Source organism: Bubalus kerabau, chromosome 2 (genome assembly GCF_029407905.1).
Source record: "Bubalus kerabau isolate K-KA32 ecotype Philippines breed swamp buffalo chromosome 2, PCC_UOA_SB_1v2, whole genome shotgun sequence".
NCBI classification, from domain to species: Eukaryota; Metazoa; Chordata; class Mammalia; order Artiodactyla; family Bovidae; genus Bubalus; species Bubalus kerabau.
Window position 1 is genome coordinate 117,022,720 of NC_073625.1, and position 25,529 is coordinate 117,048,248.

General features: G+C 50.5%; 1 protein-coding gene across 12 annotated transcripts in view; it reads right to left on the reverse strand.

The window, feature by feature from the left end:
• The window catches only part of TNK2 (tyrosine kinase non receptor 2), a 40,069-nt gene that overhangs the window by 12,601 nt on the left and 1,939 nt on the right, over positions 1-25,529 (reverse strand). For 9 of the 12 annotated variants that reach the window (XM_055568539.1, XM_055568536.1, XM_055568530.1 and 6 more), the window contains exons 1-6: positions 9,238-9,618; positions 5,702-5,882; positions 4,680-4,750; positions 2,515-2,736; positions 1,452-1,604; positions 729-1,006 (exon numbers count right to left, since the gene is read on the reverse strand). In XM_055568539.1, coding sequence (XP_055424514.1) covers positions 729-1,006; positions 1,452-1,604; positions 2,515-2,736; positions 4,680-4,750; positions 5,702-5,882; positions 9,238-9,315 — 983 coding nt within the window. In that variant the 5' untranslated portion in view covers positions 9,316-9,618. Of the gene's footprint in view, positions 1-728; positions 1,007-1,451; positions 1,605-2,514; positions 2,737-4,679; positions 4,751-5,701; positions 5,883-9,237; positions 9,619-13,465; positions 13,580-25,529 lie in introns of those variants that run through there. The other 3 variants (XM_055568533.1, XM_055568529.1, XM_055568532.1) reach the window with 3 other exon arrangements.

The window sequence follows — 25,529 nt, forward strand, 5'->3', positions numbered from 1 at the left end:
CACATTCCTCATCTATGAAATGGTAATAACAATAGTCTGCTCGCTTCATAGCGTTGTTTTAAGAGGGCTGCATAACAAAGTGACCTTATAATTTACCAGGGTGCCTGACTATGAAAAGAGGTGTTATTAATCACTCGAGGACATTAGGCAGGATCCAGGATGTGTGATCATCCTCGATATAAGGTCAGTAATTAATTACGGTGATGGTATATCCTGGATTAGAAGGGTTTTCTGGCAAGCAGAACTGGACCGACTCCTCCCACCCCAAAGCAAGGAGACCACGCTCCTCCAGGCGCCTCTGATATCAGAGGCCCATGACGGTCTCAGCGCAGGATAAGCTCACGCAGGGGCCAGGGCAGGGCCAGATACCAGCCCAGTGTGCAGGTGAACATTTCTCATCAGTCTACAAGGCCCTGCCTGGAACACACCAGCCAGTCTCTGCCTGGCTGACTTCTGTTATTTCAGGAGCTTAATACTGGGTCTTCCCCAAAGCCTTCCCGCATCCCCACAGCACTTAGCCCTGTGTGTTCCAGCACCCGCTATGGGGGCCCTCAAGCATTTCTGGATGGATAAGTGAACGGATGGGCACACGAGAAAGGAAGCCAGGCCCAGAAGACACAATGCCTAGTGGAGGTACAGAAGGCCCTGGAAGCGCCGAGGCCTGGGTGTGTAGGGACTAGGGCGGGGTGGGGTCCAGGGCCTGGGAGCCAGCAGCGCCTGCCCCTCACCAGGCAAAGGGCACCTTGCGATGTTCCTGCATGACGTAGTGGTCGTCATTCTGGGGCAGTGCTCGCATCAGCCCGAAGTCCCCTATCTTGACCAGGTCACGGGTGGCCAACAGCAGATTTCGGGCGGCCAGGTCCCGGTGGATGAAACGCTTGGCTTCCAGGTAGCCCATGCCCTCAGCCACCTGCACAGCGTAGCGGCTCAGGGTGCCCAGCAGGAAGTGGCCCTGGTGCTTGCGCAGCCGGTCCAACAATGATCCCAGAGGTGCCAGCTCTGTCACCTGAGGCCACGGGGGAGGAGGGAAGGAGGCATAAGCGTGGCTGAGCCCTGCCCCTCCCCTCAAGGCCTGCCACTGCCATGCTCCTTCCTGACCTGTCCTCCAGGGCCCTCGCCCTCCAGGGAACGTGGGAAACTGAGGCCCAGAGAAGCCACCCAAAGGGGCCCAGTTTTTAGCAATGCCAAAAACTAAACTCTGGGGCCAGGCCCGCCCATAGGTGCAACTCTGCCAGAGAACACAAGCACAATCCAGAGAGGGAAGAGAGGTCTGGCTGCACAGTCAGCAGGGCAGGCCTGGGAACCCCTCTGCCACATGGGGGTGGGGGGACCAAAGCAGGACCTTCGTCGGGAAGGAGTGACCACAGCACTAGCAGGAGGTGAGGGGTCCTGGGGGCCCAAGACCACAGGCCCCTCCCTGGCCCCAGCCCCCTTCTGCCCACGGTATGCACCATCTTCATGGGCGGTGTGAGCACCACCCCGTAGAGGCGAATGAGGTTTCGGTGGTCAAGCGAGTGCATGGCATTGACCTCCCGGATGAAGTCGTCCATGGCCTCCGGCTGGCTCAGCACGTCAGGCTTCAGGCACTTCACAGCCACGTTCACCTAGCCAGAGCAAGGGATTGCAGGGAGTCAGGACAGACCCCAGTCCCAACCCACTGGGCCAGCTTGCTCCTCCTCCCGCCTCAGGTCTGCTCATCTGGGTGAGCCCGTCCCAGGCGCCTGTGGCCTGGCAGGGGGAGGGCAGCTGGCTGAAGGCCATAAGCTGGGCCTCCCCTTCATGAGGGCACGCCCAGGTTAAGTGGCAATGATAAGGAAAGAGATGACTGGTATGATGATAGAATATTTAAAATATTATAATAAAAAGATGTTTTTGGTGTGGAAAGTAAATGCTTTAAATATAATGCCATAAAACTAAGCTATGGTGACAGGAGTCAGACCAGTGGCTTTCTCTTGAAGGAAGAGGACGTCCAGTGGAAGAGGCGCAGGAGCCTCCTGGGGTGAGAGAGATGTCCCATACCATGATCTGGGCAATGGTCACACAGGCTCGTGCATATGTGAAAATTCACTGAGCTGTACTCTCGAAAACTGTGTGCTTTACTGCACACGTACTATCTATCCCTCTGGGGAAATTTTTAAAGATACAATACTAAGACAAAAGGGCAAGAGTTAAAAAGCTGTGTTTGAAATCTGTATCTTGAAGAAATTCAGTAAAATGCCTGAGGGGGGGAAACAGGTGGAAACACTAACTCGGCTTCCTCTGAGTGGTGGGAAACAGATATTTTTTAATTTAATTTTTAAAAGAGTTTCCAAACTTTTATGGTAAGTAAAACAGTTTTATAACTGAAAAAGAAACCCTTGTGTCCAGTTAACCCTGAGCATGGACTCCAGGGCGAGCCACTCTGGATCTGTGCCCAGCCCCCTTCACATCCGAGCGGAGGGGACCGATCCACCTTGGAGGGCAGAGCAGGGCCTCTGCCCCTCCACCACACCCCCGAGGACCCAGGGAGCTCACCGTCTTCCCCGAGGGGGCGTCCCACTCGCCCCTGCGCACCACGCCAAAGGAGCCATCTCCCAGCTTCTCGAAGAGATGCAGGTCCTTCTCCCCAATGAGGCAGGTAAGGCTCTGCAGGGACCCCTCCCCAGCAGAGCCCCCCAGGGTGGGCGAGGTCTTCCGGAAGGTGCTCTGCGAGTGATGAGGGGGGAACTCAGCCTCCAGCCGCTTTCCACTGAACACCTGTTTGAAGGCAGTCGGGGGCCAGATGGAACCCTGAGGTCCCAGGGCCAGTCATTCCGTCCTGCCCCACTTGGTCCTCGGTGAGGCCTCCACACAGGTACTGGCTTTGCCAAACTTCCAGGAGACAGCCTGGCTGGAGGCCCATGTCCCCTCCTGACCACACCACCAAATGGGAGCCACAGTCTCAGTGTGGCCTCAGGATATGTGCCAGAAATGGACTATAGGAGTGTAGCCCGTGGCTGCTGTGGGGTCAGGGACAGCTCAAAGCCACTCCAGGCACCCCCCTCCACCCCACCTGTCCCTCTCTGCACCCCTGCCCAGCACAGACTCCAGCCCCTCACCCAAGCAGATGGGCTTTAGCCTCAGGGGCCTTCACAAACACCTCCCATCCATTTTTAGCCCTGGCCCCTTCTCTGGGTTGCCCATTTGGCGCTGTCTGTCTCCACCCTCCCCAGGGAGTCGGCTGCCCTTCATCCTGCCAGGAGAGAGGATAATTTGAGCCTGAGGTTGGACCGTGAGAGTGTGTGTGTGTGTGTCTGTGTGTGTGTGTGTGTGTGTGTGTGTGTAATGGGGTGGGGGTGGGGGAATGGGGAGAGGGGGTGAAGATGAAGCAAGGCCTTGCTGGGGAAGGGCCTGGGAAGACAGCTGGGCTTCTGGAGAGAGGCCCAGAGCTGAGAGCTCAGAAAGAAGGAAGGTTGGAGGGACTCTGTAGCTTGAGCTTGGGAGGGAAGGGGCCAAAGGTCAGGGAACAAGAGGGAAGCCCTGAGGGTCAGAGCAGCTCTGACAGTTTGACATGGCCACCCTACCAGGGCATGCAAAGCCCTTGAGGTAGCACAGTCTGCTCAGCTGGGCACCTGCCCCCAAGGCTGGCAGAGTCTTGTCTGTACAGGGTGAAGGGGTCTCCAATCTGAGGGCCTCTTCTGACCACTGCTCCATCTTTCCTCCCAGCAACTGGAATCTCTTCCATTTCCAAGCCACGTTCAGCTGACAAGGCCCTTCACAGCCTTTTTCTCAAGGGATCCTCCCCAAGGCTCTGAGGTGAGCTGGGCAGTGCGGCTGGCACTGCTTTACTGACCACATATCTCAAATCTGGAGAGGTCAACTGACTGGCCCAGAGACCTCCAGTCAGTCGGAGGTAGATCCAAGACCCCTGAGTCCTGCACACTGCACAACTCTTCTCTCCTGCCTTCACCCACCCCAACACACTCATCCTTCCTGAAAACCTGGGCAAGGGACCAGGACAGTGTCCCCAGAAAAGGCTACAGGATCCCAAGAGACAGCCCCTTTGCCAGATCACAGCCAGGAAATCTCTGCTGCCCAATCCCAGGTCCAGCTGTTTGGTACTGCCCACCCCCCACCCAACCCTGAGGCCAGAAGTGGGGCGGGAAGGCCCGGCTGGTTCATTTCCTCTCGCATTGTCTTCCAGACAATGGGCAAAGTTCCACTGAGTCAGACCTGGGACTCACCACTCCACAGACCCAAATTAGAGAAAGGGGGTGGGGGAGGCCTTGGGGAAGGAAGCTGTCAGGGAGGCCAGTAGACCAGAGGAACCCTCCACGGACTAGGAAGGTGGGGGAGGAGGGAAGCAAAGCCATCCTGGGTCCAGACAGTCCCACCGCCCCATACTGGACACCAGCCCCAACACTCAGAGCAAGGGCTCAAGTTACAGAGCACTTGTCAACAAGCGCCTGCTCCATGCCCGGCACCACCACCCAGCGGGAGGGGACGTGGAGCCAAGGCCACACACAGGCCACTCAGCACCGTCTCCAGCGGAGACAGACACTTAGCCGGGCAGCTCTACAAGTACCCTGCCTGATAAGACCCCAGAGGAGGAGGCCTGTACAAAGTGTGAGATTATGCCGCAGGGAGGGGGGAAGGCTCCCAGGTGACGTCAGAGGCGCCCCGATGAAACCCCACTCCCACCTCCTTCCTTGTCCACCTACCTTGCTCATCCAGGACTTGCGTTTGCACATGGCCTTCCTCCTCTTCACGGCCTCCCACAGCCGCCGCTGGCCTGCGGGGCAGGAGGAAGGGGAACCCATGTTGTTAAGGCGCTCACCTCCCCACAGAGGCCGCTTCCTACGTCCTCCTGGGGGGAGGCCACCACTAGACAGTGCGCAGCGCAGCAACGCCAAGGAACAAGCCATCCCCACCAACCAGGGGCTGGCCGCCATTAACCAGATGGGCGCTGCGTCCCACTTCCAGGCAATTCTTCTCCGAGTGGACGGAGGTGTTTAACCACCAAAACTGAACAGCAGTACTCTTATGTCAACTCTCAAGAAAAAATAGTTATGTCAAGGTGATGGACAGAATTTCTTCAACTTTGAGTTTTTCTCCCATAAGGCTGTATTATGTTACTGACATTAACTGTCAGTTCTCTAGGCTACAAGCAGCGTAAATCAGTATCTAAATTCTCACATTATCACTTATTTAGCTATTTTAGGCTGAATGCACTAAAAAGTTGCTAACGTTCTACAAGGAACACCATGACTTCTAGAAGCTACAGTCAGTACTTTTAGGATAAACTCATGGGGGGAGGGGACGTTAGCCTATAGAACACATCTTTGTAGGAGAGACGAGAGAAAGGGACAGATCAGGAGAAAGGCAGCAACCCATCTGAGGGTTTTTATCTTTCCTTCTCCACAGACCTCCAGACACTAGCCCTCCAGGTGTTCGGCACAGGCTCAATTCTACATTTACAAACGAGGAGGAGATGGAAGAAATACAGCCTACATATGTCTGCACAAACAAAACTCAGTGTGTAGTTAATCCTGAGTAGCTGGAAATTTAAGTCAGACTCCTCCAACTGCAATTCACCTTCACCACTGCACACTCATTGTGCACAGCATTAAGCCCCACCTGTGGAGATGGGGGGGGGGGGGCGGATCTTGGACCGGCAGTTCTGAGGACAGACAAGGTAACTGGTCTGTGGGGTGACGATGGGCAAGGCCACACCCCCACCTACCGGGCCGGCCCATGCCGATCTTCTCCAGGTCCTCGTTCTTGACATACTCAAAGTGGGACAGGCGGGTGACGTTGAGGTCGTCGCGGAGGCGCAGGAAGTACTGCTGGAGCTGCACCTCGGACAGCAGCTCTAGCAGCCAGCCCGTGCCCTCCTCCGGCTGCATGCTGCTGCTCCCCAGCCTCTGTGGGAACAGAAGAGCTGCTCAGGGACTGCAGAAGGAAGGGAGGCAACACGCGGCCCTGCTACTGCCCTGGGCTCACCCACATCCTACTGTGTGCTGCAGGCAAGAACTCAAACCCCCGTCCTGCTCCCCCAAACAGCTGCACGTCATAAGAGCCTGCAGCCGTGTCCTGCTTCCTATGGCAACAGGGGTAGAGTCAGGGTACCTGGGACATGGCCCAGGCCCTGCAGTCAGGGTCTTACTCCCTAAATCTGTCACCTGTGGTCGAGTGACCTGAGATCAAACTCTGTCCTCTGGTTCCCCATTGGCTCTTCAACTCTCCTGGCATCACAAACTCTATAAAAATCTGATGAAAATATCGATTGTGTCTCCAGGAAAATACATACATTCTTATTCATAATGTTACCTAAAAAAGTTGGGGGGGGTGCAGTGTCCCTTGAGACCCATCCATGAGCTCTGCAGATCTGAGGGACCCCACAGGGACTAGATGAGCTCCAGCATGTTCCTCCCAATGCCTGACACTGTAGGAGCCTCTCCTCTGGTCCAAAAACCATTCCCCAGGTACCACACAGAACCACAGGAGCTTGGAGGGAAAGAGGGGTGGAGGCCAGGGCGGGCTCGTAGCCGCAGCCCAGGGAGACGGTGTGGCTCAGCTACAGTCAACAGTTGTCCCAACAGGCTGTGGTCTAGTGGTGTCGAAGCTTTTCAATTTTTAAAAGAAATACCGGAAATCGGAATCTGTGTGTAAAATCTCACCATTAAAGAAAGTTTGAGGGACTCTGCCAGTGGTCCAGTGGTTAGGAATCCACCTTCCAAGGCAGGGGACTTGGGGTCGAACCCTGATCAGGGAACTAAGATCCCACATGCCACGGGGCAGCTAAGTCATAACTAGAGAGAAGCCTGTGCACTGCAACAAAAATCCCACGTGCAGCAACTAAGACTCGACACAGCCAAATAAATATCTTTAAAAAAATGTTTGAAAAGGTAATATAGGCACATGTGAAATACCAAAAGGCACACTGAAGCCATAATAAAGTCTCATCCCTGCCTGCTGCACGGCCACCTCACCCCCTTCCCCAAAGTCAGCTGCGTTAATGACTTTTACCCATTCTTCCAGACTTGTTTTCCCCCCACACACATACTCACCCATTACCCACACCATTCTGCTCCTTGTTTACACTTGACATTAGATCTTTCTCCTGACTTTTGAACTATGTCAACTAATTCAAGTTTGAAATATACACACGCAAGCACGTGTGTACACTGTGCTGGCCAAACAAAACTACATGCAGGTCACAGTCAGGCACGGGGCCACCAGGGAGTGGGCTCCTACCTACACTCCCTGGGGCCCAGAGAATGAGGCCAATGGCACCCTCGAAGCTAGGCAGCTTGGCTCATCCGACACCAAACCCTTCCTGGTCTGAGTAAGACCCCCTCGGAGCTGAGGGCTTGGCCCACCCCTGACCTGTGTTCAATCCCCGCTGAAGACAGGGACCAGGGAAAAGGCCAGCTGCTCCAAGAACCCCTCCTCCCCACTGGGAGGCAGGCTTGTCCCCCCAGCTCTCCTCCCAGGTCGCTCTGGGAGAGCAGGCGCTCACAGCCCGGGCCCAGGGCGAGCCTCCTGCCCCCACAGTTCCCAGCGGAGCTGCCAGCCCAGTGCCAGAAGCTCAGACTTTCCCAGGCAGCCCTGGGCAGTACAAAGAGCCACGGACAGAAACGAGACGCCCTCAGTTCAAACCCTGGCTCCTCCACCGAGGCGGCGGCCCAGAAGAGGGTTTCCAAACTTTAAGCCCTAACCGTTCACCCGCATGGTTCTCAGGAGGCCTGGGTAGCCCCCTAGAGAACATGTGTGGCTGTCAATATGTTGGGGACTGCTAGTGGCAGTGAGTGGGTGCTGGGATTCTCATACTGTCCCAAATCCCATACAACTTAATTTATGCAGGTGAAAAATTTATTTATAATCATCTGAACAGAGAATCAGATTCCATTTTATACACAGACAAGAAAGTATTTTTGCAATTTTAATATAGACTGAATTTTCCTAGAATGGAACTGCTGTGTAAACTGAGGAGAAACTGGCCTTTTGCTTTATTCGGAGCTGAGAAGTTGTCCACCATTCAGAAAGAGGTCACTGCAGACAGCCCATCCTTACTATTTCAAATGTCTCCTCTCGGTCAGCACTTGCCTGACAACATCTTTGCCTCCACGCTGGCTCTACCTGAGGTCTTAGGATCTGACTGCTTCATAATTGAAGCAGTAACTGATTTCCTTTCCATTTTCCTTTATATTACAGGAGGCATTATGTTGACTGACTACACACATAGGCATGTGCGCATATACACAGAATAAACAGGTTGTATTTCTATTAATTTTATTTAAGAAAAATAAAAATAACACTTCAACTACAGTTAACCAGATGCTGGGGACAGTTCTAAGCACTTGGCTGATTAACTCACTTATCCTCATACAAAGCCATCCATTACAAACAAGGGGGTATGGACTGAAGAGAGCAGGGCACCACCTCTTTCCAGAAGAAAGCCCCAAAGGACCCCTGTGAAAATCACTAACCCAGGCAGTGTCTCTCTATGGAGTGACCAGACGGGGCCAGCTCGCGCCTCCATCATCACTACCTGGTCCCTGGAGCAGAGTGATCCCACCCCCTACACGGCTCAGCCTAAGATGAGGCTGGCCACCAGAGCAGGTGGTCTGAAGACCCCCACTGCGTCCTCCCCTGTCCCCAAGTCCCAGTGCTCCAGGCCCCTCAACCCTATGCTCCTGGGGGCAGGAGGCAGCCACTCCTGAGAACAGCTCAAAGAACTGCCCTGTGTGGTCAGGGCTGGGGGAGACCCAGGGGCACCTCCCCTGAAGAAGTCTCTGAGAAAGCACAGTCTGGCCTGTTCCTTTTTCCTGCTAACAAATGTCCCTGCTCCCCATCCCTGGGAACAGGGCTGCTCGGCGTGGGGGGGCATGTGTGGGAAGATGGGAGAGAACACTGGGATCCCGGGGAAAAGAAGAAGGCAGCCAGGGTCCCAGCCCTGTCTCTACCACCCAGTCCAGGGTGACTCTGGACAAGTCCGCTCCCCCACACCCCGCCACCAGCCCATGTCTCTGCTTCCCCCAGCACAGCCCAGTCTACACACCTGTGTCTGACACGTGTAGCTCTCGTGGCTGGCACACACACTTCCCACACACTTTGCCGACACACTCATCACCAAGAACACAGCCGCCGGGGCAGAGAGGCCCTGAGCCCCTGTCGAGCCCGCCCCGTCCTGCTCGCTGGCCCTCAGCGCAGGGCTGGCTCTGACAAGCTGATTCAGTCCCCGCTTTCCACTCCCGCCCCCAGCCCCCCACTCACTGTGTACAGTCTCCGCCGGAGTCTGGCTAGAAGAGGGAACGAGAGCTCGAGGCCCGGGAACCGACGAGCTGCTGGCATCTCCACGGAGAAGGACCCACCCTGACCAGGTCACTGGGGCTCTGGCCCGAGAAGTGGGGGGGATGGGGGGCAGTGGTCTCAGCTCCTGAACTGCAGGTACTGCCCAGAAGGGAGGTTAGCCAGAGGTCTGCCCCAGAGGCCCCCAGAGTCCACACCAGGAGCGGTGAATACAGCAGAAAAATAGGGTGATCCCCTTTGCTCTACTCTACAGCTGTTTCCACAGCTGGCCAGCCTGGCAGGAACGAGCTAGTTCTTCTCTAGGGTGGCTGTAGCCTGGGTCCTCTGTCCTGTCTCTCTGTCTTCTCTCCAGTGCAGTGGTCACAGCTCAGCCCTACTCCCGGGCTCCCCCACCCGACTGCCCGCCCTCCCTCCGCCTCCCTCCCTCCCCAGCTGAGCAGCTCTGACACAGGCTGAAAAAGGACCTTTCTGAATCACTGCCAAGAAGGCGGCGGGAATGGGGGGACTCTTCCTCCCAGCCACCCGCGCTGCCCCCCCTACCTCCACATACACAAGGCCCCCTGTCTCTGGCTTCCACCCCAGCCCCCATAGTCGCAGAAAACTCCTGGGATTTTAGGGTGGGGGCCATGTCAATCGAGTAGCAATATACAAAGAGGCCCCCATATGTGCTTGTGTGGGGGCTCTGAGGGCTAGTGAGGGGGCCTGGACACCAGAAAGTCAATCCTGGACCTTGCATGCAGACCCTTCAGAGACCCTCCCCCATCTCCCAGCCGCAGCCTTGGCTGGGCGTCTCCTGGCTCAGGCCCTAATGTGGCCCTGTTACCCTGGTGCCCGACGGAAATAAGAGTCTGGCAGCCTGCCAGAGTGGGGCAGTCCAGCCAAGGGTGGGTGGGGGGGACGGTGAGGAATCTCCACCCCCTCCCCTGGGGTTCCCTTGTCTGCTACGCACATCACCCAGGATGCCTCCTCCCCAGACCAGCTGGCCAAGATCCAAAGCCCCCTCAAAACAAACAAATAAGCCCCTAAACCCTGTGATGGCTCCACCCCCAAAACTATAGGATTCCAGGCTATAAGATATCTCCTGAACAGCACCTACATACAGGGACAGGAGCCCCAGCTAGAGGGAAGTGCACCACTCCATCAACCCCCCTGGGCCCACCATGTTTCTAGAGCTGACAGTTGATCCCTCTGGCCCTCCTCAAGGGTGCCAGCTGCTCTTACACCCCCCTCACTACAGCCCCCAGACACACCTGACAGCTGCAGGAAGTTCTCTCAGGCTCCCTCAGCCCCCACCCTCAGCCATGCCCAGGGAGCCCCTGTTTCTTGCACACTGCTCTCTTGTCCCTCTCCAGCTGGCTACCAGCTCTGGGAGCCCCAGCTGGCTGGTGGAATAGGCAGCTGGGGTGAGAGTTTTGGGGAGTCAGCATCCCAGGCTCTTTCTAGGGCCTCTCTCTCAGTGCTTGACCTTCCTGGCAAGGAGGTGCTTGAAGGGACAGACATTTCCTGATCTGACCCAAGGCGGGGGGGGGGGGGGGGGGGGGCATGGGACACCCCCAGGCAATCAGTCCCTCTTTCCCAGCCCCCTCTCATCCCCCACTACCCAATACTTATGATGCCAGCCAGGTGCAGCCTCTCCTGGGTCCCAGTGAATCACCAGTCTTAGAATGGAATCACAGCTAACGGAGAAGAGGAGGTCAGGTCGCAGTCACACTAGAGTTAACTTTCCCCTAAACTCTGGCACACAATGCCCACAGCACAGAGAAGCCTATTACCTACCTCCCACCAAGCACCACTCTGAAGGAAACCCAGGCACCTGACTTAAAGGGGACAATAAAGCAGGATCACTCCCTCTGTTGAAAGTTGGGGGAACTACTGGATTGGAAGGGCCGAATTGAAAATTACAACCGCCCAGAAAGATGTGTCCCAAACTCACTGGAACCCCAGACCTGATTCTCCCCTTGCACGTCAGGTAAGAACAAGCCTCAACAGCTTGCTCAGCAATCCAGCTGTAGGAGGCTGTGAAGAAAAGCAAAGCGTGGTCAGGGGTCAGAGCTCAGACCAGCTCTGGACCCCTTTCTCCCCAGCCTTGGAAAACAGCACCCTTCTTTCCCCAGCTTTGTCCTGTCAGTGACTGCCCTCTACTGGCCAAAAGAGAAAGTGCTTGATCTCCAAGGGTAAGGGAGGCAGACCCATAAACACCCTGATCATATTTTCCAAAGCAAACAAGGACATTTGGCTTAATATGCAGATTCATAAAGCCAGTAAGAGGGAATGTCCAGGCACACGGACTCTGTGTCCGTGAAAGACTAAATCCATATCCTAGCAGTGCTTCCAGTGCTCCCATGTAGCAGCACTAAGGCAAGCCCAAAGGGCAGCTTAATTGGGTCCTAAGGACTCAGAGACGCTGAAGCAGATGTCAGCAACAGTAATTCACCACCACTGACTTTCCCCATCCTACCCCACACACAAACACACCACCATTCTTCACCCAGCCTCCTAGCCCCCAGGATCTGTCCTGGGGCCCAGAAGCATAGATACCCCTCACTCCTGACAGGCTGTCCTCAGCTCACCAGCAGACCTCGGGGTCCCGGCTATCCGGCTGCCCCTTTACCTGCGGTTCCTCCTCGGCCCCAGTCAGGCGCTGATATGCAGATCTCTCCCCCATGAAATCCAAACTCCCGGCTTTAGGGCCAGAGAGGGGAGCAGAGCCCTCCCGCAGCCCCCCGCCGCTCCAGCGCACCGGCAGCGTCACTGCCCTGCGTCCTGAGGGGCCAGGCCTCCGACATCCTCCAGAAGGAGGGCAGGGGCCGTTATAGCGCCTCGGCCAGGGGAAGGCCGGGTCCTCTGCCCCACATGCGCCCCACATCTGCCACCTGCAGCCCGAGCAGAGCAGGTTGGTTGCGGCCTCTCCCGCTGTGCCTGCGGCTGCCCTTCCCCCAATCCCATGCCTAGCCTCCATTCCAAGGAGCCACCTCTCCGCAGAGCAGCGCCACCAGCTGCCCTCCCGCCCCGACCCAGAGAGCCAGGTGTGGGTCCGCACCTTTACTGACCACAGACCCACAGCTCCCCTCAGCCCCTGGCCGCCTCCAGGACCTCAGAGCCACCAATCAGGTCCTGGGAATTCAAGGGCCCCCATACTCCATGATAAGGAGGGGGATCCATCCAAGAGCCCCTATCCTGACTCAACCCGAGACCCCTCCCTCTAGACCTTGGGGCCTGAAACCTCTCCTTCCAGCCCAGCTTCTACCTGGCTGCAAGAATGCGCCCACCTGGCAGGCTCCGCAGTGCACCGCCGCGGCTCCGCACTGCCGCTCCGCACTCCGCGCTAACCTGCCCAGCCCACTCCTCGCCGGCTATGGAAGCCACGCCCCCGGCATCGGCACAGGGAAGGAGACCGCAGGCCACCGCAGCCCCCGCCTCCGTCTCTCGGCCTTGACTTCTCCCTGCCACCGTCCCTCCCCCATCCCACCCCAAGACTGTGCTGGCCCAGTGCCAGGCAGCTCAGAGCCTTCAGGGCTGGGGAGAGTACTGGGGCTGACCTCTCTGGCCTCAGAAGAGTGCAAGTACCCACACTCCCTGCTGGAGGAGCTGCTCCAACATGAGTCCAACGGGCAGTCTCCCCAGTGCCGTGATGAGGACACTGCCAATGGAAGAAGGCCCACTGCAGAGGCTCTTCCTCTCCCTCTAGCCCGGAGGGCCCCGAGGTGCCACATGCACACCCTCTCATTACGATGGCATGTGAAGCATCCACTGACTCCTCAGCACCAGCTATTTAGGGATGAGTTCAAGGCACCCTCACCCCTTTGGGGTTTGGGGCAGAGGAGGAAGGAAACCCTGAGACATCAACACACACCACTTCAAGACTGAGGAAGGAGACCCCAAGTGGGCACCAAGTGAGTTCCCATAAGGCTCACTGTCTTCAAAAGCTCCTTCTCCACCTTGAAGCACGTTGGTACAGGGGATGACCCTGCCAGGGTGTGTGTTGTTAGTCACTCAGTCGTGTCCGACTCTTTACGACCCCATGGATGGTAGCCCACCAGGCTCCTCTGTCCATGAGATTCTCCAAGCAAGAATACTGAAGTGGGTTGCCATTCCCTTCTCCAGGGGATCTTTCTGACCCAGAGATTGAATGGGGGTCTCCTGCATTGCAGGCAGATTCGTTACCGCTGAGCCACCAGGGAAGTGACCCTACCAGGCAGGGTGCTTATTCTAGGCAGAAGCTCCTCTGCTCCTACTGCAGGTCTCCAGAGCTCCAGAAGGCAGAAACTGGTTTTGGGAACAGCAGCAGGAACCCAAACTCAGGAGACTGTGGAGACAGAGAGGTTGAAAAAGATGCCCATGCATCCTTTCTCCAGGTTGGATAAAGGGTCCGATCTAAACCATTCCCCCTTCCTGCTTTCTCCCTGTCTCCTCCCTTCTTAAATCTCTTGCCTCCTACTGCCATCCTGTTACAAGACATCCACAAGATCCAAACTGCCTCTCAGGTTTGGGGAATCTACCCCACAGGTACACCCTGTGATCAACAACTTGGCCCCTTATCTCCAAAGGGAGCCGATAATGGGAACCAGCCTGCCTCTGCTGTCCCCTCCCCTCCCCCAGGCTCTCCTACAGCATCAGTGGAGTGACAAATCCACACTGAGGAGCAGACATGACATGTAATTTCCGGCCAGAGGATTTTTCCAAAACAATCTACCGTATTCTCGGGAATATATGCCAACCCCACCTCCAGGCCAGCCCTCTCCCACCTCTGCCTTCCCTCTTCTCCAGGCCCTAGAGGGAAGATAACATATAGGAGAGGAGAAAGAGTGTGTGTGGGGGGGGAGGGGGAGAGGCGGGGGGCGGGGGGTAGGTTATGGCTCTTCTTCCGACCTAAGGATTATCTTGCCTCCACATGCTAGCCCCACCAAACCCAGTCAACTTCAACTCACCCCTCTGTGTGCAGGGCCTAAGCTTCTGGACTAGGGCCAGGTTGGTTCCCCGTGGGACTTCATCCCAGAGGAACTGCATCAGGAAACCTCACTCCTTCAGGTCATCCCAGGTCTGAAATCACACTGGTCTGGGAGGAGGCTAGCCACAGGCCAAGGGAGAGAAGAGGGTGATTCAGACACACACCATGGCTGTCCACACCCTCTCCATCTCCAGGACACAGTGACCCACTCCCTTCCAGGGGAGCTTGGCAGCTGAGGTCCTGGGACAGACAGTCAAGGCTGAGGCACATTTGCCAGCACTGCTGGGCGCACAGGCCTTGAGTCTAACTAACCCTAAAGGTTCTCCACCCTTCTCCTTAACTGCTGGTATTTCTTAAGACTTTGAAACTCTCCCTTCCTTCTCTCTGGACCTGGGGGGTGGCGGTAGGGGGTCACCTCCTCTCCTCCCAGGGCTCCGATTAGCCCCATGTGCATTCCTGAGCTCCTGAAGCTCTAGACCTGTGTTTCCAGACATGTCCAGCTGGCTCCGCCAGGGGAATACAGGGGTACCACACGTGTCCACACTGAGCTCAGCCTCCCCGACCTTAAACCAAGCGTGTGCTCCTGTCTCCGGACTGAAAATGTCATAAGCCAACGCCAGCCACCTAGGCTGGAAACCTCACCCTGGGCTCCCCGACCATAACTCCCTACTCACTCCCCCATGGGGCAGACCATAAAAATCTGCTCTCTGCCTCCTCATTCTCCCTCCCATCAATCTCACTGTGACAAGAGTCAGAAAGAACCTGAGCTGAAATCTTGGTTGTATCACTCTCTAATCATTTGGGCGAATGACAACCTCTAAGCCTCAATTTCCTTATCTGTAAAATGGAGATAAATAGTGCCTCCTGGATCAAGTGCAAACTCAGTGAGGTCACGAGTAGCACACCTGGCACAGCATCCGGTACACAGTCCCTACTGTTACACTCATCTGAACACAGGTCTCAAGTTCCTTTCCTGCTTGCATCCTTCTGTAACTCCTCACTGAGCCAACTACAAGGCCCTTCACAATCCACCTCTCATATATTTGTCCACCTCCACCTCTTTTATCATTTCCTTCAAATGTCTCCATGTTCCAACCAAATCAAATAGCCTTTCCTGGAGCTTAATGTCTTTGTGCTATGCTTTGTGATTTACTGTCTACATCATGAACTCCTACACATCCCTCAAGACCCAGCTAAAACATCACCTCCTTTGCGAATTCCTATTTTGTATTCCCAAATGGTTAATTTTTTTTTTTTACAATGCTTCCTGTTATCTTGTTAAAGTATATTTGAAACCAAAGTGGCATATCACATAATAGCACATGTGGAAAATAGTCAAGAGGATGAAAAAAATGTTTAATTATCCATCATATTCTGATCCTTGAAGGGTCACTGTTTCTGTACCACTCTGTATTAATATAAAATTCTATTGAGGGAGCCCTACATATGTACCTCTCTTGTGGTTTGTACATTGTAAAATAACCATCTGTTTATATCTGTCACCCTGAAGAAGAATCTGGCAAGGCACAGGTGGTCAAGAGAGTTCGCTGAAAAGGACCTCAAGCCTTTGTGATGGACCTGTCTATATTTCAGTGAGCTGGTGCCACCTACGTCCAGTGAATATCAGGAATAAACCTGGTTGCCCTCATTGGCTCTGGCTTTGTTCCGCTTCCCCCCCTCCCCCGGCCCCAACCCCTACCCTCTGTCATTATTTCTAATCTAGAAAAGCAGGTACCTTTGTGTGGGTTACCAATCTCATTACAATTACCCCTGTCCCAGAACTACTAAGCTACTTTGCTCCCACAAAGCTATTTCAGCCCCGGGGGACAGCACAGCAGTCCCTCAAGACAGAGGGGGAGTTATGACTGAAGGATGCCTTCTCATCAGACTGGATGGAGATGCTGAGAGAGGGAGAGCTGGGGTACAGGATGCCACAGGGTTGACTGATGGGAAGGAGGTCGGTTTGTCAGGCATCCCAGCCTCAAAGAGAGAGAAAGGACAGGGACAAGGCAGTGAGAGGGTGGGAAGGCAGGGTGCGGAAGCCAGGACAGACACACCAGGTCCAGGGACCCTCCTATGCCTCATCTCCTTTGACTCCAATAGAGAAGGAAGTGTTTTTCCAACTTCCAGAAAGCAAAGGGAAGAAGCTGACTAAACAGCACAACACAGATCCAGGCTGAGCCCAACACCTCCCCATACCTATCAATTTGCTCTTGAACGTATTTTGTAGCTGTTTCACGCTCCACCAGTTGAAGGCTGGTGTGCCAACCCTGACGCCCGGAGAGAGGACACAGAGAGTCCTGACACATTCCTGAGGCATCCCTCCCCCGCATAGAAACACCACCCGCGTGTGTCAGTGGGTAAATTCCAGCAGCTGTCTGGGTCTCTTGTACACACGTACCACACACGCCTGAGTGCCAGGGCTGGGATGCAGGGCACTGCAGTGAGCTGCCTCTCAGCACCCTCTGGCCCAAGCATCATCACGGCACCAAGGCCCAGAAGTACAGGCTCCTGGGAAGAGATGAAGGATGGAGTCCAGCTCACAGCAGCCAGCCACTCCCAGAGCTCTTCAGGGCTGGTCCCGCTCAGGCCTCACCCCACCCCCACCCCCTCAGCAAGAGCCTAGAGCTGAAGGGGCCTATTGTTGGGGCCTGGAGGTGGGGTGGGGAATGAAGCCAGAGCTGTGAACTGGAGAGCATTTACTCTGAGAGCGGGACTGCTCATCCCCCTGGGACCATGTCCACACCAGAACCCCAGGAGCTAGGAATATCCAGCGCAGGGTGGACTGCTGAACTGGGAGAGGAGGAGTCCGAAGGTGGGAGTGAGAGAAATGTCAGGGACTACAAAATATTTTAAGGTACCTTACATCCCACTCATTTCAGCCATAAAGAAACTGAGACCCTGAAAGGGAAGGACCACGCCAGGTCTCAGGCGCCTTAGAAGCTGTCACAGGGAATGGATCCCTACGAGTCAGGGGAGATCAACAGTTCAGAGCAACGGTGATTCCCTTCTAGCCATGAAGGGGTAGCCTTGCCAAGGTCAGGGGCCTGGGAGGAGAACCTGCCTCAGTGGGAGTCACAGCATCCAGGCGACAGGCAGAAACAGGAAGAACCAGGAGTTCTCACCTCCAGCAGAAGCCTGTGGCTCCCAGAACCTAGAGGTGCCGAAGGAGGGCCCAGACCAAACTTCTCAACACCCGCCTCCTTCAGTCACTCACCACATACCCACTATGTGCTCACCCTGTGCTAGGTTTGGGGGAGTACGACAGAGAAGTCACAACCCAGGTCCTCAAAAAGACACTGTGTGCAAGTTCTTCACTAAAAGCTTTTATTTTTTATTGCCTGAATAACCTTCCCCCTTACTACCCTACGTTATCCCATTTTACAGATGAGGAAACTGAGGCTCTGGAGACATGACCAGGGTCATGCAGGGAGTAACAGCTGAACCAGAATTCAGTCCATATACAACCGGACACGAAACAGCTTGGTTGGAGGGTTGGGGCTCATGGAGGGCAGGACTGGAATTTTATTTGTTTATATTTAACTGAATGAATTCATGGATCCTGGGAGGAAGTTTAAAGAGGGGACACAGGTTTCAGGAAAAGACACATGCACGTAATTCCACTTCTTCCCCAAACCCTCCTGAGGTGGCAACTGTCAAAAGAGGAACTTTCTGAATGGCACAAGTCCCTAAGGACAGGAAGAAGAGCAGAGGAGAAAAACCACAACAAAGCTTTAGAAGCCAGAAAGCAGATGGGCCAGTGGCTACGGAGAGCAGACCTGAGAAAATCCCCAGTCTCAGGGTGAAAAGTGCCTGACTGCCCCCCACAGAATCCTCAGAAGACCTGGGAACTAGCAGCCCCAGAAACCTCTAGAAGAAGAACAGGAGACAGAGAGAAGTGCTAAAAATACACAGGATTAGTTAAAAGCTGTTTAAGAAGCAGTAAGACCCCTCTGGACTCCCTCCCCAATACAAAGCCACTGGGTGGCTGCCCTGGTACCACCCAGCAAAGTCGGGACTTTCCTTCAGAGGTAAACTGCCGGTCTCTGACTGGCACAGCAGGCTTGGCTGAGAACCGGGTGCCGTGGCCCTAAAAAGGAAGGCACACATAGACATGGCGATTCTAGTTCCCCTTTTGCATTCCCTCCAGCAACGTGGAGCCAGGCCTCCATCTCCTAGCAGAAGACAGGGGTATCCTTTCCGGGGACTCTGAACAGGCAAGAAAGATACAAAGAAACCAACCCTGGGAGTCCCCCTCAAACTGTCCAGCCAGGTCACCATACGAAGAGGCTCGGTCAACAAGACCACCCAGTGCTTGCAGTCAAGAGCAGATGACAAAAAAATTTTCAGACACTCAAGCAAAGCCTCTAACATGGAAGAAAGTAAAACACAGAAAAAAAGAACTGAGAAGAAACAAGACTACACAAGAGAAGAAAGTTTCTGACAGAAAATGCTCATTAATATCCTGAGACAGACAAGATGTTTCATCTTGTCTTCTTATACAAAACAAGAAGAGGATATATATATATATATATATATATATATATATATATATTTTTTTTTTTTTTTTTAAACAAGGGGAATAAAAAATTACAAACAGGCAGGAGACATAAAAAATTCAACAGACCCATCACCACCTCTCCCAGCAGTCTTGCCCTGGCAGTAGGTGCTTATAAATTTGTTCAACAGATCTATTTGCAAATCTATTTGTTGAATAAATAATTGAGGTACTATTTCAAACTTTAATGCCCATACAGATCACCTGAGGATTCTTATTAAAATGCAGATTCAGATTCCACAGATATGGGATAGGGCCTAAGTTCTGCATTTCTAACAAGCTCCCAGTTATAATGTGCTGGTCCTTAGTCTACACTCTGAGAAGCAAGGGTCTCTGCTAAACTCTGGAGCAGTGGTTCTCTGTACTAGCTGTGTATTAAAAAAGTCACCTGGTGGGTAGGAATGTGTCAATGCATGGGTCCCACCCACTGAGATTCTAAACTTGGTCTAAGTGAGATTTAGGCAGCATATCCTTAAGTCTCTTCAGATGAATCCAGACTGGGGTTAAGAACTGCTGCTCTGGAGAAAGCCTGTAATTGTGCTAATCATTGGTCCTGGCCAGAACAGTCGTGTTTTCAAATATTCTCCGACACTGACCCTGACCACTCTCAGAAGGCTCTTCTTATCATGGCCATGAGCACCAGTTTATGGGACTACTTACTATACAGATGATAATTCTTAACACTAAATCCTATTAATGTCAGTGGATGGAAAAATCATTCTACTAAATTTCTAAGAAATTCATTCTGAAAATTTCTTCTTCAGATTCACACACTTCTCTTAATTTTTCTAATTTAAAAAAACCTGAGTCTTAAAATGTTAGCAAATTAAGTCCTTAAAAAAAAAAAAAAGAAAGAAAGGTGTTTTTTGTTTTTTAGTGAAATATGGATACTTCCCTAGCCAAAAATCCTAACCCATTCTTCCAATATGTCTATTAAAACTTAAGGTGAATTTAGTAGTTTTCTGTCTATCTCATCCATGCCATGGGATAAAAGAACATCAACAGACATTTTCTGCTATCAAAATTGCTAAAATCACAACAGAAGGGATGGAGGGAAAAGTACAGGGAATTGCCACAATGGAGAGCAAAAGTCCACACCAAAGCTACATAATTAAAGAATATTGGAGATGAAGAAAAGACGCAATAAACTTCTGGGCAAGGGGACAAAACAAGGATTGGGAATGACTTTAGACATTAATGTTAACTCTGGAACTTAACAGCAATGTTTTTAAGATTCCAAAGCAACTGCCAGCCTGAAAGTGAAAGTCGCTCGGTCGTGTCCAACTCTTTGCGACCCCATGGACTGTATGCGACCCCATGGACTATACAGTCCATGGAATTCTTCAGGCCAGAATATTGGAGTGGGTAGCCTTTCCCTTCTCCGGGGGATCTTCCCAACCCAGGGATTGAACCCAGGTCTCCCAAATTGCAGGCGGATTCTTTACCAGCTGAGCACAAGGGAAACCCAAGAATACTGGAGTGGGTAGCCTATCCCTTCTTCAGCAGATCTTCCCAACCCAGGAATCGAACCGGGGTCCCCTGCATTGCAGGCAGATTCTTTACCAACTAAGCTATCAGGGAAGCCCATTTTCAGCCTAGATCTCTATATTCAGTAATTAAGTGACTTGAGTATCAGACTGGCAAGGTCTCAGAATAATCTACCACTCTTTCACCCTCCTCTTGGGAAGCTATTGAACGATGTGCTATCCCAAACTAGAGGATAAACGGAACAAAGGGGAAGATAGGAAATGGGAAATGCAACACGGGAAGGCAGTGATGGAAATGCCCAGGATACTGAAAGGGAGAGCCCAGGAGGACAGCTAAGCATCAGTGATACAGAGCAATTAATCCATGCCATCAGAGCCCAAGGTCTGAAAGAGCCTTCTTCAGAAAGGTGACTCTGATAGAATTCTTAACAGAATTGACATCCTGAGAAATTCAGACAGCTAGTGTGGGGTCTAACTGAAAGGTACATAGAAAACTAAGCAAACAAGAAAAGTCAACTCCAGGAAAAACAAAAAAGTGTGCAGGAAAGGAAAAGTCACGGTTTACTACATCATACCATAAACAATGAATAGCAGACTGACGAAAAAATGAGATACATCCAGAGTGGATGGACTGGAAGATGGGAAGAGTAAAGGGTGGTAGTGAGAGAATTAAAGTAAAATCCCCATCTCTGGCCAAGACAGAACAATATAGATCAGACTTATCCTCCTGACAGAAACAACAGAAAAATGGACAAAATACACAAAATGGTTTTGAAGACACCGTATATCAAGATACAAAGACCAGTGATACCTAGGAGACAGGAAACAGAGGAAGTCAGCCCTATAGTTGAGTTTCCAGGTTACAGAACAGGGAACTAAAAGCCCACAGATTCAAGAAGCTCAATGACTCAAACACAAGACACAAGAAGAAAACTATATCATTGCACATCATAACCAAATTGCTCAAAGTCAGTGATAACATCTCAAAAAGTAGTTGGGAAAGGCAAGGGAGACATGCTACATATAGGGAACAGAGATGACAACAAATTTCTTGCAGAAAACAATGGAAATGAGAGGACAGAGGCACTATATCATTAAAACTAGTGATTTACAATTCTATTCCACTGAAAATATCTTTTTAAAATAAAGACTAAATAAACTGTTTAAACATATAAAAGCTGAAATAATTCAATACCAGCAGACCTGCACTACAATAAATGTTAAAAGAAATCCTTCAGACAGAAGAAAAATAATACCATATAGAAACGTGTGTGTGAGTGAAAGTTGCTCAGTCGTCCAACTCTGCGCAACCCCATGGACTGTTGCCCACCAGACTCCTCTATCCACGGGATTTCCCAGGCAAGAATACTGGATTGGGTTGCCACTTCCTTCTCCAGTATAGAAACATAGATTTATGCAAAGAAATGAATAGCACTGGAAATGGCAACTACATGGTTAAATAGTTAACATATTTTTCTTACTGTTCAAAATACTTTAAAAGATAAATTAACTGTTTAAACAAAAATCTTACCATTGCTGCGTGGGGGTTGTCACATGCATAAATAAAATTTCTGATAATAATTGCATAAAGGAAAGAAAAAGTGAAAATGTACTATTTTATGGTTCTTACATCACTTGAAGGCAGACTATAATACATTAAAGATGTACATCATGAATCCTGCAGACATTACAAGGAAAGAAAACTATCCTCAAAAATAGATGCAAAAAATCTTAACAAATTTTTTAGAAAACAGAATTCAACAATAGAAAGAATAATCATCATGAGCCAATGGAGCTTGTCTCAGGAATGCAAGGTTGATCTAGCATTTGAAAAAATTAATGCATGACAATTCCACACATTAACTAAAAAAGAAAATCCTATGATCATTTTGAGAAACACAGAAAAAGACATTTGACAAAATCCAACATCCATTTCTATGGATTTTCTATTAAAAATCCCAGTAAAATAAGAATAGAAGGGAGCTTCTTCAAACTGATAAAGATCATACATGAAGAAAACCATTCATAATGGTGAAATACTGAACACTTTCCCCTGAAGATCAGGAACAATATATCTAATCTTCCACTTAATATTATGCCAGAGGATTAGCCAGTGCAATTGGGCAAGAAAAAGAAATAACAGACATAAAGATCAGAAAGGAAGATGTAAAACTGCCTGTGCTAGCAGATGACATGACGGTCTATGTATAAAATCCAATGGAAGCCACAAAAAAGCTACTAGAACAAGTCTGTTCAGCAAGGGGGGAGGATATGAGTATATAATACTCAGAAGTAAAACATTGGAAATTGAAATTTAACAAACAACACCATCTTACACCAACACTGTTGGCAATAGCAAAAGGTCGTAGCAATCACTGATGAATAAATGAAATGTAATATAGTCATACGATGGATGACTATTCAGCCTTAAAAGAAAAAAATTCTGACACATGCTACAACATGGATTAACCTTGAATATATTATGATAAGCCAAAAAAGCCAGTCACAAAAGGACAAACACTGTATGAGGTATTTAGAGCAGTCAAATTCATAGAGACAGAAAGTAGAATGCGACTGCCAGGGGCTGAGGTAGAAGGAGGAATACAGAAGTTGATTAATAGGTACAGAGTTTCAGTTCTGCAAGATAAAAAAAAAAGTTCTGGAGATGGATGACAGCAATGGTCGCACAACATAACTATACCTAACCTGGAGAATGCCAGCGACGGAGAAGCCCGGCGGGCTGCAGTCCATGGGGTCGCAGAGTCGGACATGACTGAAGCGACTTAGCAGCAGCAGCAACCCTACTGAACTACACACTTCAAAATGGTTAACGTGGTAAGTTTTCTGTTGTGTATATTTTACCACAGTTAAGGTAGATAAATTTTTAAACAAAATGCTGAATTCCATTAAAAATGCCATTTATAACAACATCAAAAATTTGCAATACTTAAGGATACATCTGACAAAAGATTTAAAAGGTTTGTATACTGTAAATTACAAAACATTGGTGAAACTTAAAAATATAAATAAATACAGAGGTGCACATTGTGCATGGGTCAGGTTCAATATTCTAAGATATCAATTCTCCCCAAATTGGTCTATAGAGTTAATGCAATTCCAGCAGGCTATTTTGTAGAAATTAACAAATGGCTCTAAAATACAAATGTGCAACAAACCCAGAATAACTACAGCACTTCTGAAAAGGAAGAACAAAGTTCAAGATCTTTCCGTGATTTCAAGACTTACAATAAAATCTAGTGATCAAGATAATGTGGTCCTGGGATAAAGACAGAAAAGTTAGATCAATGGAACAAAACAAAATTCACAATCAGATCTACACATATACAACTGATTTTCAATAAAGGTACAAAGACAACTCCATGGAGAAACAAGTCTATTCAAAAAATTCTGGTGAACAACTGGACCTCCACATGCAAAAAACTGAACACCCTGCACCATATACTAACCCAAGAATTAAACCCAAATAGACCATAGACCTAAATGTAAAATCCATAACTATAAAAGTTATAGGAGGAAACCATCGTGCTTTCGGTCAGGCAGAGAGTTCTTAAGACACCAAAAGCGAAATCCATAAGAGAACACATTGGTAAATTGAAGTTCATTAAAATCTAAAACTTTGGCTCTTTGAAAGACACAGTTAGGAGAATCAAAATGCAAACCAAAGCCTGGAAGAAAATATTTTCAAATCATATGTCCCATAAAAGGCTTGAACCCAGAATACAAAAGAACGCCCAAAACTTAGAATGGAAAAAAAAAAACCCACACAATTAAAAAATGGGTAAACAATTTGAACAGACACATCACCAAAGATAAACAGATGGCAAATAAGCACATGAAAAGATGCTCAACATTAGTCATTACATAAACGCAAATTAAAACCAAAACGAGATACCATTACAGACCTATTAGGGTGTCTAAATTTAAAGAGACTGACAAATGCTGACAAAGTAGCAAACTAGAACTTTCATACACAGTTGGTGGGGATGTAAATTGGTACAACCACTGTGGAAAGCAGTCTAGCACTTTGTTAAAAAATGAAATGTACATCTACCATATGCTCCAACTATTCCAGTCCTAAGGATCTCTCCAAGAGAAATAAAAATATATGTCCATACAAATAATTATGCAAATGTTCTTAATAGTTTTACTATAATAACCAAAAACTGAAAACAACCCATCAGGAGGTTAATGGATAAAGAGACTGTGGTATGCACATACAAAGGAATACTACTCAGCAATAAAAAGGAATAAGCAATTGATAGACACAAGAACATGGATGAATCTCAAAATAATTATGCTGACTTAAAGAAAGCCAAGCCAAAACAAACAAGCAAAAATACTGTGTGATTCCATTTCCTTAAATTTAGGTAATGTGAACTAATGTGTAGTGACAGAAAGCAGACCACTGTTACCTAGGGAAGGGGGATGGCAAAGGAGGGACAGGATGAATGAATTACAAAGGGGCACAAAAGAACTTTTGGGGGGGAGTTTGAAAATAATGGGTATGTTCGTTATCTTGATTGTGGTGGTAGTTTTCCAGGTATATACAAATGTTAAAACTTATTAAATTGTTTTAAATATGTTCCAATAAATATGTTCTAATATGTTCCTCAATTAAGCTGTGAATAAAAACAAAAAAGCACTTCATCTTCCAGAATAAAACACAGGGCAGGGGAATAATCATGGACTTCAGGGACACAGGAAAAGGTCTGGGAGCACCAACCCCTCCTACCTAATGTCCACTCCCATGGCTCCTAGGAAGGTGGACGCTAGGCTGGCAAAGGGTCTGAGCCCTCTGCACCGAGGACACTGTCGGGAAAACAGCAGCCCACCTCACAGAGGAGGAAACTGAAGCCCAGAGACATTATCTTGCCTCAGAGGGTTACACAGCTAGTAAATGGTTTAAACCCAGACCTGCCAAAGTCCTCTTTCTCTTCATCTACCACAAATTCAAGAATCAACCTGAAAAAGGGTAAAGGTGTGCACTTGTGTGTCTGTGTTCAGAACAATTCTCTCCACTGAAACCAGAGAGCCAGAACCAGTCTGGCCATCCTAAGAGCCAGACTCCTTGGACACAGAAGCTGAACTTCCGGTGCCTGAGTGTTTGTGGTGGCAGGATGACAGGCAGGCGTGGGATGAAGCTGACAGTCAAGTCTGGGTTTGCATGGGGAGTAGGCTAACCGGCTCCTCCAGCGGAGTCCCAGCAGCTGCCTGCCGAGGATGCCACCACCACTCTCCATGC